The sequence below is a fragment of the Nerophis lumbriciformis genome, linkage group LG14 (assembly GCF_033978685.3).
Source record: "Nerophis lumbriciformis linkage group LG14, RoL_Nlum_v2.1, whole genome shotgun sequence".
Lineage (NCBI taxonomy): Eukaryota > Metazoa > Chordata > Actinopteri > Syngnathiformes > Syngnathidae > Nerophis > Nerophis lumbriciformis.
Genome location: NC_084561.2, coordinates 44,164,896 through 44,178,757, shown reverse-complemented (window position 1 = coordinate 44,178,757; position 13,862 = coordinate 44,164,896). Strand labels below are relative to the sequence as shown.

The 13,862-nt window shown below is 32.5% G+C and overlaps 1 protein-coding gene across 4 annotated transcripts in view; it reads left to right on the top strand.

Annotated features, from left to right (window-relative positions):
• opa1 (OPA1 mitochondrial dynamin like GTPase) overlaps positions 1–13,862 on the top strand; it is a 95,740-nt gene that overhangs the window by 35,743 nt on the left and 46,135 nt on the right. For all 4 annotated transcript variants that reach the window (XM_061975485.2, XM_061975483.2, XM_061975484.2 and 1 more), the window contains 3 exons: positions 8,222–8,286; positions 8,392–8,468; positions 12,615–12,780. In XM_061975485.2, coding sequence (XP_061831469.1) covers positions 8,222–8,286; positions 8,392–8,468; positions 12,615–12,780 — 308 coding nt within the window. The remainder of the gene's footprint in view (positions 1–8,221; positions 8,287–8,391; positions 8,469–12,614; positions 12,781–13,862) is intronic.

Genomic DNA, 13,862 nt, shown 5'->3' with positions numbered 1-13,862 from the left:
ATAGTGAGAGTCCAGTCCATAGTGGATCTAACTTAATAGTGTGAGAGTCCAGTCCATAGTGGATCTAACATAATAGTGAGAATCCAGTCCATAGTGGATCTAACATAATAGTGTGAGAGTCCAGTCCACAGTGGATCTAACATAATAGTGTGAGAGTCCAGTCCATAGTGGATCTAACATAATAGTGTGAGAGTCCAGTCCATAGTGGATCTAACATAATAATGTGAGAGTCCAGTCCATAGTGGATCTAACATAATAGTGTGAGAGTCCAGTCCATAGTGGATCTAGCATAATAGTGAGAGTCCAGTCCATAGTGGATCTAACATAATATTGAGAGTCCAGTCCATAGTGGATCTAACATAATAGTGTTAGAGTCCAGTCTATAGTGGATCTAACATAATATTGTGAGAGTCCAGTCCATAGTGGATCTAGCATAATATTGTGAGAGTCCAGTCCATAGTGGATCTAACTTAATAGTGTGAGAGTCCAGTCCATAGTGGATGTAACATAATAGTGAGAGTCCAGTCCATAGTGGATCTAACATAATAGTGAGAATCCAGTCCATAGTGGATCTAACATAATAGTGTGAGAGTCCAGTCCATAGTGGATCTAACATGATAGTGTGAGAGTCCAGTCCATAGTGGATCTAACATAATAGTGAGAGTCCAGTCCATAGTGGATCTAACATAATAGTGTGAGAGTCCAGTCCATAGTGGATCTAACATAATAGTGTGAGAGTCCAGTCCATAGTGGATGTAACATAATAGTGAGAGTCCAGTCCATAGTGGATCTAGCATAATAGTGAGAGTCCAGTTCATAGTGGATCTAACATAATAGTGAGGTGCAGATATAAATAAACAGATTACTGTACAGATAAATATATTGCACTTTTGCATATGCATCCACGTTTATGGATGTATGTTATATTGTCTTTATATTCCAGCCAGTTAATCCGTTATATGTAGGTATGCATATATATGTGTATATTTTTGGAGCACATACTTGTTGGTCACAAAAAACATTCATGACGTTTGGTTCTTTTATGAATTTTTTATGGCTCTACTGAAAATGTGAGCAAATGTGCTGGGTCAAAAGTATAAATACAGCAACATACATGATACATGTTGGTGATGTAGAAAAGTTACAATCCAATCAAATGAGCTTCATGGCCTCTTAACTTCATGTGAGTGATTATGATTGACGACAGCTGTTGACTTCTCTGAGCCCATTTAAATAGGACTCATGTGATGCAGTCATTAGACTCGGTTACAAACGCCACAATGGGAAAGTCAAAGGAACTCAGCACAGATCTGAAAAAACTAATCATTGACTAATCAGGAGAGTCACTTGGAGCCATTTCAAATCAAATCAACTTTATTTATAAAGCACATTTAAAATCCACCACAGGGGTAGCCAAAGTGCTGTACAATGGGCAGGCCAAAAGACAACAAGAGAACCGAGCAAACACAACACAAACAGAGCATGATAAAAAATAAATAGATAAAACATAAAAACACGTTCACAGCGGGTGTATTATTGGGCGCCATGGCAGGATGGAGATCACTCAGTGTTAAAAGCCATGGGATAAAAGTATGTTTTTAAGAGAGATTTAAAAACAGGAAGAGAGGAGGCCTGTCTAACACTCAGAGGTAGGTCGTTCCAGAGCTTGGGAGCAGCAGCGGCGAAAGCTCTGTCACCTCTAAGCTTCAGCCTTGTGTCAGGGACCGTCAATAAAGCAGCTTAAGGTCCCAATAACAACTGTGCAGACAATTGTTCATAAGTATAAAGTGCATGGCACAGTTTTGTCACTGCCACTATCATGTAGGGACCCACATATGCGGTCCTCTCCAAGGTTTCTCATAGTCATTCACATCGACATCCCACTGGGGTGAGTTTTTCCTTGCCCTTATGTGGGCTTTGTACCAAGGAAGTCATTGTGGCTTGTGCAGCCCTTTGAGACACTTGTGATTTAGGGCTATATAAATAAACATTGATTGATTGATTGATATCAGGAAGAAAACGCCATGGACAGAGAGACTACCATGCAAGAAGGAAGCCCTTGCTCCAGAAGCCACACCTTAAAGCTTGTCTATTGTTTGCTGCTGATCACATGGACAAAGATAAGACCTTCTGGAGGGAAGTTCTGTGGTCAGATGAAACAAAAAATGGAGCTGTTTGGCCACAATACCCAGCAATATGTTTGGAGGAGAAAAGGTGAGGCCTTTAATCCCAGGAACACCATTCCTACCGTCAAGCATGGTGGTGGTAGTATTATGCTCTGGGCCTGTTTTGCTGCCAATGGAGCTGGTGCTTTACAGAGAGTAAATGGGACAATGAAAAAGGAGGATTAGCTCCAAATTCTTCAGGACAAGCTAAAATCATCAGCCCGGAGGTTGGGTCTTGGGCGCAGTTGGGTGTTCCAACAGGACAATGACCCCAAACACACCTCAAATGTAGTAAAGGAATGGCTAAATCAGGCTAGAATGAAGGTTTTAGAATGGCCTTCCCAAAGTCCTGACGTGTGGACAATGCTGAAGAAACAAGTCCATGTCAGAAAAGCAACACATTTAGCTGAACTGCAGCAATTTAGTGGTCAAGTGGTCAAGCAGAAGCTTGTGGATGGCTACCAAAAGCGCCTTATTGCAGGTAAACTTGCCAAGGGACATGTAAGCAAATATTAACATTGCTGTATGTATACTTTTGACCCTCACATTTTCAGTAGAGCCATAATAAATTCATAAAAGAAGCAAACTTCATGAATGTTTTTTGTGAGCAACAAGTATGTGCTCCAATCACTACATCACAAAACAATAAGACTTGTAGAAATGATTGGAAACTCAAGACAGCCATGACATGATGTTCTTTACAAGTGTATGTACACTTTGACCACAACTATATATATGTACACGCCTGTATATATACACTATTATGCCAAAAGTATTTGGCCACCCATCCAAATGATGAGAATCAGGTGTCCTAATCACTTGGCCCGGTGTATCAAATCAAGCACTTAGGCATGGAGACTGTTTCTACAAACATTTGTGAAAGAATGGGCCGCTCTCAGTGATTTCCAGCGTGGAACTGTCATAGGATGCCACCTGTGCAACAAATCCAGTCGTTAAATTTCCTCGCTCCTAAATATTCCGAAGTCAACTTTATTATAAGAAAAGTGAAGAGTTTGGGAACAACAGCAACTCAGCCACCAAGTGGTAGGCCACGTAAACTGACAGAGAGGTCAGCATAGTGCAGAGACTTTCTGCACAGTCAGTTGCTACAGAGCTCCAAACTTCATGTCACCTTCCAATTAGCCCACGTACAGTACGCAGAGAGCTTCATGGAATGGGTTTCCATGGCCGAGCAGCTGCATCTAAGCCACACATCACCAAGTCCAATGCAAAGCGTGGGATGCAGTGGTGTAAAGCACGTCGCCACTGGACTCTAGAGCAGTGGAGACGCCTTCTCTGGACTGATGAATCACACTTTTCCATCTGGCAATCTGATGGACCAGTCTGCGTTTGGAGGTTGCCAGAACGCTACGTTTCGGACTGCATTGTGCCGAGTGTGGAATTTGGTGGAGGAGGAATTATGGTGTGGGGTTGCCCCTTAGTTCCAGTGAAAGGAACTTTGAATGCTCCAGGATACCAAAACATTTTGGACAATTCCATGCTCCCAACCTTGTGGGAACAGTTTGGAGCGGGGCCCCTTCCTCTTCCAACATGACTGTGCACCAGTGCACAAAGCAAGGTCCATAAAGACATGGATGACAGAGTCTGGTGTGGATGAACTTGACTGGCCTGCACAGAGTCCTGACCTGAACCCGATAGAACACCTTTTGGGATGAATTAGAACGGAGACTGAGAGCCAGGCCTTATCCACCAACATCAGTGTGTGACCTCACCAATGCGCTTTTGGAAGAATGGTGGAAAATTCCTATAAACACACTCTGCAACCTTGTGGACAGCCTTCCCAGAAGAGTTGAAGCTGTAATAGCTGCAAAAGGTCATATTGAACCCTATGGGTTAGGAATGGGATGGCACTTCAGGTTCATATGTGAGTCAAGGCAGGTGGCCAAATACTTTTGGCAATATAGTGTATGTATGTATATATATATATATATGTATGTATGTATGTATATTTGTGTGTGTTTGTGTGTTTCTTTACATGCAGTGGGCTTTTGGCCCCCGCTCGCATTTTTTGAGCCGTGTGGAAAAAGTTTGTCCAGCCTGGTTTGAGGGCGAGATGAAAGAAGACTTTCTTTGTATTTTCTCCCTACTTGATTGGTCCCAGCCTGACACGTCTCCCAGTTTAGTTAAGTGCTGCTGCAGCAATTAGTTGGACAGTCCCAGGCTGATTTATGGCCGTGACTCCGCAGCTCCCTCAGGTCCATTCATTGTGTGGCCGCCATTGATCCAACACACCTCACATTGTGTGGCCGCCATTGATCCAACACACTCCTGCTATGGTGTCACTGCTCTGACACTCATCTACTGTGTGTGTGTGTGTGTGTGTGTGTGTGTGTGTGTGTTCGCAAAATAAGAGCAAAACCACTGACTTTTAACAAGTGTGTGTTTCCTTCGCAACATCACTGCTTGTTTTTATAAGTATGTTTAAGTGTTACTTATGTGTAACACTTAAGTGTAAGTTTAGTGTTAGTTTAGTGTTACCTAAGTGTAACACTTAACTGTAAGTTTAGTGTTAGTTTAGTGTTACCTAAGTGTAACACTTAAGTGTAAGTTTAGTGTTAGTTTAGTGTTACCCAAGTGTAACACTTAAGTGTAAGTTTAGTGTTAGTTTAGTGTTACATAAGTGTGACACTTAAGTGTTAGTTTATTGTTACTTAAGTGTGGCACTTAAGTGTTAGTTGAGTGTTATTGAATTGTTAGCTGAGTTTAATTTAAGTGTTAGTTTAGGGTTACGTGTTAGTTCAGTGTTAGTTGAATTTTATTTGTTAGTTTAGTGTTACTTAAGTGTTATTTTAGTGTTAGTTAAGTGTTACTTGAGTGTTATTGAAGTGTCAGTTAAGTGTCAGTTTACTGTTACTTAAGTGTTAGAGTGTTATTGAAGTGACAGTTTACTTAAGTGTTAGTTGACTGTTATTTAAGTATTAGTTTAGTGTTACTTAAGTGTGACACTTAAATGTGTTAGTTTATTGTTACTTAAGTGTAACACTTAAGTGTTAGTTGAGTGTTATTGAATTGTTAGCTGAGTGTAATTTAAGTGTTAGTTTAGTGTTACCTAAATGTAACACTTAAGTGTAAGTTTAGTGTTACATAAGTGTAACACTTAAGTGTTAGTTTATTGTTACTTAAGTGTGGCACTTAAGTGTTAGTTGAGTGTTATTGAAGTGTTAGCTGAGTTTAATTTAAGTGTTAGTTTAGGGTTACGTGTTAGTTCAGTGTTAGTTGAATTTTATTTAAGTGTTAGTTTAGTGTTACTTAAGTGTTATTTTAGTGTTAGTTAAGTGTTACTTGAGTGTTATAGAGGTGTACTTTAAGTGTCAGTTTAGTGTTACTTAAGTGTTAGAGTGTTATTGAAGTGTCAGTTTACTGTTACGTAAGTGTTAGTTGACTGTTATTGAAGTGTCAGTTAAGTGTCAGTTTACTGTTATTTTTAAGTGTTAGTTGACTGTTATTTAAGTGTTAGTTTAGTGTTACTTAGTGTGACACTTAAATGTTAGTTTATTGTTACTTAAGTGTGACACTTAAGTGTTAGTTTATTGTTACTTAAGTGTAACACTTAAGTGTTAGTTGAGTGTTATTGAATTGTTATCTGAGTGTAATTTAAGTGTTAGTTTAGTGTTATGTGTTAGTTCAGTGTTAGTTGAATTTTATTGAAGTGTTACTTAAGTGTTAGTTTAGTGTTAGTTAAATGTTACTTGAGTGTTATTGAAGTGTAGTTTAAGTGTCAGTTTAGTGTTACTTAAGTGTTAGTTGACTGTTGTTTATGTGTTAGTTTAGTGTTACTTGTTAGTTCAGTGTTAGATGAATTTTATTTAAGTGTTAGTTTAGTGTTACTTAAGTGTTAGTTTAGTGTTAGTTAAGTGTTACTTGAGTGTTACTTGAGTGTTATTGAAGTGTCAGTTAAGTGTCAGTTTACTGTTACTTTTAAGTGTTAGTTGACTGTTATTTAAGTGTTAGTTTAGTGTTACTTAGTGTGACACTTAAATGTTAGTTTATTGTTACTTAAGTGTAACAATTAAGTGTTAGTTGAGTGTTATTGAAGTGTTAGCTGAGTTTCATTTAAGTGTTAGTTTATTGTTACTTAAGTGTAACACTTAAGTGTTAGTTGAGTGTTATTGAAGTGTTAGCTGAGTTTCATTTAAGTGTTAGTTTAGTGTTACGTGTTAGTTGAATTTTCTTTAAGTGTTTAGTGTTACTTAAGTGTTAGTTTAGTGTTGGTTAAATGTTACTTGAGTGTTATTGAAGTGTACTTTAAGTTTCAGTTTAGTGTTACTTAAGTGTGACACTTAAGTGTTAGTTTATTGTCACTTAAGTATCACACTTAAGTGTTAGTTGAGTGTTATTGAAGTGTTAGCTGAGTTTCATTTAAGTGTTAGTTTAGTGTTACGTGTTAGTTCAGTGTTAGTTGAATTTTATTTAAGTGTGTTACTTAAGTGTTAGTTAAATGTTACTTGAGTGTTATTGAAGTGTACTTTAAGTTTCAGTTTAGTGTTACTTAAGTGTGACACTTAAGTGTTAGTTTATTGTTACTTAAGTGGAACACTTAAGTGTTAGTTGAGTGTTATTGAAGTGTTAGCTGAGTTTCATTTAAGTGTTAGTTAAGTGTTACTTACCGTATTTTCCGCACCATAAGGCGCCCTGGGTTATAAGCCGCGCCTTCAATGAACGGCATATTTCAAAACTTTGTCCACCTATAAGCCGCCCCGTGTTGTAAGCCGCATCTAACTGCGCTAAAGGAATGTCAAAAAAACAGTCAAATAGGTCAGTCAAACTTTAATAATATATTAAAACCAGCGTGATGTGGGCGCGCATGGAGTCGTATATCAACATGGACGAAGCTGCGTGAAAAAAGCCACCCGGCCTCTTCGCGTAAACTTAAACTTACCTTAACCACTCGCTCATCTTTTCTTCATCCATCCCTTCGAGTTAGCTTTTATGATGACGCCGGCTGGAAAGGTCTCTTTTGGCAAGGTCTTCCTTTTGAATATCACCATGGGTGGAAGTTTCTGGCCATTAGCATGGCAAGCTAGAACCACAGTGAAGGATGACTTCTCATTCCCTGTGGTGCGAATATTCACCGTACGTGCTCCCGTTGTATCCACAGTGCGGTTCACAGGAATATCAGTTGCTGTGAAATAGTAATCCGTGTGCGGATGGAGAGATTGCGTCTTTTCATGAACCGGATCCCTGTCGTTTAGTAGGAGCCATTTTGTGTTTTTTACAGATGTAAACACACAAAGGAAATGAAACGTACGGTAATATCCGCGCGCTTTTTCTTCTTCTACGCGGGCGGGTGGTTGCTTACAGTAGAAGAAGCAGCGCTTCCTGTTCTATGGGGGCGGTTGCTTGCGTAGAAGAAGAAGCGCTTCCTGTTCTACCGGGAAAAAAGATGGCGGCTGTTTACCGTAGTTACGAGACCGAAACTTTATGAAAATGAATCTTAATATTAATCCATATATAAGGCGCACCGGGTTATAAGGCGCACTGTCAGCTTTTGAGAAAATTTGTGGTTTTTAGGTGCGCCTTATAGTGCGGAAAATACGGTAAGTGTAACACATAAGTGTTAGTTTAGTGTTCAGTGTTAGTTGAATGTTATTTAAGTGTTAGTTGAATTGTATTTAAGTGTTAGTTTAGTGTTAGTTTAGTGTTAGTTAAGTGTTACTTAAGTCTTATTGAAGTGTCAGTTTACTGTTACTTAAGTGTTAGTTGACTGTTATTTAAGTGTTATTGAAGTGTTACTTAAGTGTTAGTTGAGTGTTATTGAAGTGTTACTGAAGTGTCAGTTAAGTGTTATTGAAGTTTTATTGAAGTTTTATTGAAGTGTTATTGAAGTGTCAGTTAAGTGTTATTGAAGTGTTAGTGTAGTTTTAGTGAAGTGTTAGTTGAGTTTTAGTTGAGTGTTATTGAAGTGTTAGCTGATGAAGAAGCTGTTTGTAATAGATTCCCTAGATGAGTGGTTGTCCTTTCCTGTTGCATTCAAAGACAATGACATCATCAATGAGCAATCATGTTGACAATGTTGTGGTCTCTGACATTATTAGCATCCCGCTTCAACCTGGAGACGGAGTGGAAGAACAACTACCCTCGCCTGAGAGAACTGGACCGGGTGAGAACTAGAGCAATAAATGACACGCTGCCTAAACAACAGTGCAAGGTGAATGCTTCCTAGGATTAGAAAAGTATTGTTTCATTCCAAGATGTCTCTTTGCAGAATGAACTTTATGAAAAGGCAAAGAATGAAATATTGGATGAAGTCATTAGCTTGAGTCAAGTGACCCCGCAGCACTGGTAAGTTATATTATTATTAAATATAATCATTTATATACAACACTGGTAAGTCATATTATTATTAAATATAATCATTTATATACAACACTGGTAAGTTATATTATTATTAAATATAATCATTTATATACAACACTGGTAAGTCATATTATTATTAAATATAATCATTTATATACAACACTGGTAAGTCATGTTATTATTAAATATAATCATTTATATACAACACTGGTAAGTCATATTATTATTAAATATAATCATTTATATACAACACTGGTAAGTCATATTATTATTAAATATAATCATTTATATACAACACTGGTAAGTCATGTTATTATTAAATATAATCATTTATATACAACACTGGTAAGTCATATTATTATTAAATATAATCATTTATATACAACACTGGTAAGTCATATTATTATTAAATATAATCATTTATATACAACACTGGTAAGTCATATTATTATTAAATATAATCATTTATATACAACACTGGTAAGTCATATTATTATTAAATATAATCATTTATATACAACACTGGTAAGTCATATTATTATTAAATATAATCATTTATATACAACACTGGTAAGTCATATTATTATTAAATATAATCATTTATATACAACACTGGTAAGTCATATTATTATTAAATATAATCATTTATATACAACACTGGTAAGTCATATTATTATTAAATATAATCATTTATATACAACACTGGTAAGTCATATTATTATTAAATATAATCATTTATATACAACACTGGTAAGTCATATTATTATTAAATATAATCATTTATATACAACACTGGTAAGTCATATTATTATTAAATATAATCATTTATATACAACACTGGTAAGTCATATTATTATTAAATATAATCATTTATATACAACACTGGTAAGTCATAGTATTAATAAAAATAATCATTTATATACAACACTGGTAAGTCATATTATTATTAAATATAATCATTTATATACAACACTGGTAAGTCATATTATTATTAAATATAATCATTTATATACAACACTGGTAAGTCATATTATTATTAAATATAATCATTTATATACAACACTGGTAAGTCATATTATTATTAAATATAATCATTTATATACAACACTGGTAAGTCATATTATTATTAAATATAATCATTTATATACAACACTGGTAAGTCATATTATTATTAAATATAATCATTTATATACAACACTGGTAAGTCATATTATTATTAAATATAATCATTTATATACAACACTGGTAAGTCATATTATTATTAAATATAATCATTTATATACAACACTGGTAAGTCATACTATTATTAAATATAATCATTTATATACAACACTGGTAAGTCATGTTATTATTAAATATAATCATTTATATACAACACTGGTAAGTCATATTATTATTAAATATAATAATTTATATACAACACTGGTAAGTCATATTATTATTAAAAATAATCATTTATATACAACACTGGTAAGTCATATTATTATTAAATATAATCATTTATATACAACACTGGTAAGTCATACTATTATTAAATATAATCATTTATATACAACACTGGTAAGTCATGTTATTATTAAATATAATCATTTATATACAACACTGGTAAGTCATGTTATTATTAAATATAATAATTTATATACAACACTGGTAAGTCATATTATTATTAAATATAATCATTTATATACAACACTGGTAAGTCATATTATTATTAAATATAATCATTTATATACAACACTGGTAAGTCATAGTATTAATAAAAATAATCATTTATATACAACACTGGTAAGTCATAGTATTAATAAAAATAATCATTTATATACAACACTGGTAAGTCATATTATTATTAAATATAATCATTTATATACAACACTGGTAAGTCATAATTTTATAAAAAATAATCATTTATATACAACACTGGTAAGTCATAATATTATTAAAAATAATCATTCATATACAACACTAGTAAGTCATTTATAATATTAAAACTAATAATTTATATACAACACTGATAAGTCATTTATAATATTAAAAATAGTTTATATACAACACTGGTAAGTCACTTATAATATTATTAAAAATAATAATTTATATACAACACTGGTAAGTCACTTATAATAGTATTAAAAATAATAATTTACAGTATATACAACACTGGTAAGTTACAATATTAGAAATTATAATTTATATACAAAACTGGTAAGTTATAATATTATTAAAAATAATAATTTATATACAACACTGGTAAGTCACTTATAATATTATTAAAAATAACAATTTATATACAACACTGGTAAGTTATTTGTAAAATTATTGAAAATAATACTTTACATACAACACTGGTAAGTCATTTGTAATATTATTAAAAATAATGTATATACAACACTGGTAAGTCATAGTATTATTAAAAATAATCATTTATATACAACACTGTTAAGTCATAATATTATTAAAAATCATCATTTATATACAACACTGGTAAGTCATAATTTTATAAAAAATAATCATTTATATACAACACTGGTAAGTCATAATATTATTAAAAATAATCATTCATATACAACACTTGTAAGTCACTTATAATATTATTAAAAATAATAATTTATATACTACACTGGTAAGTCACTTATAATAGTATTAAAAATAATAATTTACAGTATATACAACACTGGTAAGTTATAATATTAAAAATAATAATTTATATACAACACTGGTAAGTCACTTATAATATTATTAAAAATAATAATTTATATACAACACTGGTAAGTCACTTATAATAGTATTAAAAATAATAATTTACAGTATATACAACACTGGTAAGTTATAATATTAAAACTAATAATTTATATACAACACTGATAAGTCATTTATAATATTAAAAATAATAATTTATATACAACACTTGTTAGTCACTTATAATATTATTAAAAATAATAATTTATATACAACACTGGTAAGTCACTTATAATAGTATTAAAAATAATAATTTACAGTATATACAACACTGGTAAGTTATAATATTAGAAATTATAATTTATATACAAAACTGGTAAGTTATAATATTATTAAAAATAATAATTTATATACAACACTGGTAAGTCACTTATAATATTATTAAAAATAACAATTTATATACAACACTGGTAAGTTATTTATAATATTATTGAAAATAATACTTTACATACAACACTGGTAAGTCATTTATAATATTAAAACTAATAATTTATATACAACACTGATAAGTCATTTATAATATTAAAAAATAATAATTTATATACAACACTGGTAAGTCACTTATAATATTATTAAAAATAATAATTTATATACAACACTGGTAAGTCACTTATAATAGTATTAAAAATAATAATTTACAGTATATACAACACTGATAAGTTATAATATTAGAAATAATAATTTATATACAAAACTGGTAAGTTATAATATTATTAAAAATAAAAATGTATATAAAACACTAGTAAGTCACTTATAAGTTATATACAACACTGGTAAGTCACTTATAATACTATTAAAAATAACAATTTATATACAACACTGGTAAGTTATTTATGATATTATTGAAAATAATACTTTACATACAACACTGGTAAGTCATTTGTAATATTATTAAAAATAATTTATATACAACACTGGTAAGTCACTTATAATATTATTAAAAATAATAATTTATATACAACACTGGTAAGTCATTTGTACTATTATTAAAAATAATAATATATATATATACACAACACTGGTAAGTCATTTATACTATTATTAAAAATAATAATTGATATAGACTTCTCTGCAACACAAAGGAATGAATAAAGGGGAACTATGTTTACTATTATGAATATTTGTGATGGTATGCTTGGTCCAATTGTTGTCCCCATTGTGCCTGCCATCAGTTGTTTGCGATCAATAGTATTGATTGATGGTGCGTGGACAGGAGAGGAGGTGGCCAACACTCTTCTCATTGACAGAGAAGATGATATTGAAATATGAGCATTTCTTCATGATGGATGAGAGACGCAGCACTAGTTTGCTCTCCTGGGGCCAGCAAGTGTTTGTGCTCCATTGTCACCACGTCCAGAGGGAGAAGTGTGAGATGATGTCGTCCTCCTTGCATCACAGGGAAGCCATCCTGCAGAAGAAGCTGTGGGAGCGTGTGTCCACACACGTGATTGAGAACATCTACCTGCCCGCCGCACAAACCAGCGACTCTGGGACCTTCAACACCACCGTGGACATCAAACTCAAGCAGTGGACTGACAAGCAGCTGCCACACAAAGCACTGGAGGTCAGATGTTTCTCATTCTTACATGTCCAGGAAATGACCTCTACCTGCTCATTAAGTCCCGCCCCCTCTACCTGGATTAGAAGAGCAGACACACAAATGCAGTCAAAACGCACCATCAAAGTATAGTTTTGACATCTTTTTATCACCTAGGCTAAATAAAGAGGACCAAACATGTTTACTAGAACTTCCTGTGATTAAAATGTCCTCGGCTGTCACGGCAGAAAGGAAAAGTCAACAAAATATTACAATTACATTCAACACTTAACGAGCTTAAAAATATGTAATAGATGTTTCATAAAGTGTAAGAAAATAGTGCAACCTATGAAAATGTCAGCAAATTATTAAAATCACAATAAACACTTAAAATCATGACTATGTAATAGATGTTTCATAAGATGTAAGAAAATAGTGCAAAGTGTGAAAATGTCAACAAAATATTAAAATCACAATGAACACTTAAAATCATGATTATGTAAGAATTGTTTCATAAAGTATAAGAAAATAGTGCAAAGTGTGAAAATGTCAACAAAATATTAAAATCACAATAAACACTTAAAATCATGATTATGTAAGAAATGTTTCATAAGGTGTAAGAAAGTAGTGCAAAGTGTGAAAATGTCAACAAAATATTAAAATCACAATAAACACTTAAAATCATGATTATGTAAGAAAATAGTGCAAAGTGTGAAAATGTCAACAAATTATTATAATTACATTAAACACTTAAGATCTTAAAATCGTGAATATTTAAGAAATGCTTCATAAAGTGTAAGAAAATAGTGCAAAGTGTGAAAATGTCAACAAAATATTAAAATCACAATAAACACTTAAAATCATGATTATGTAAGAAATGTTTCATAAGGTGTAAGAAAATAGTGCAAAGTGTGAAAATGTCAACAAATTATTATAATTACATTAAACACTTAAGATCTTAAAATCATGAATATTTAAGAAATGTTTCATAATGTGTAAGAAAATAGTGCAAAGTGTGAAAATGTCAACAAAATATTAAAATCACAATAAACACTTAAAATCATGATTATGTAAGAAATGTAAGAAAATAGTGCAAAGTGTGAAAATGT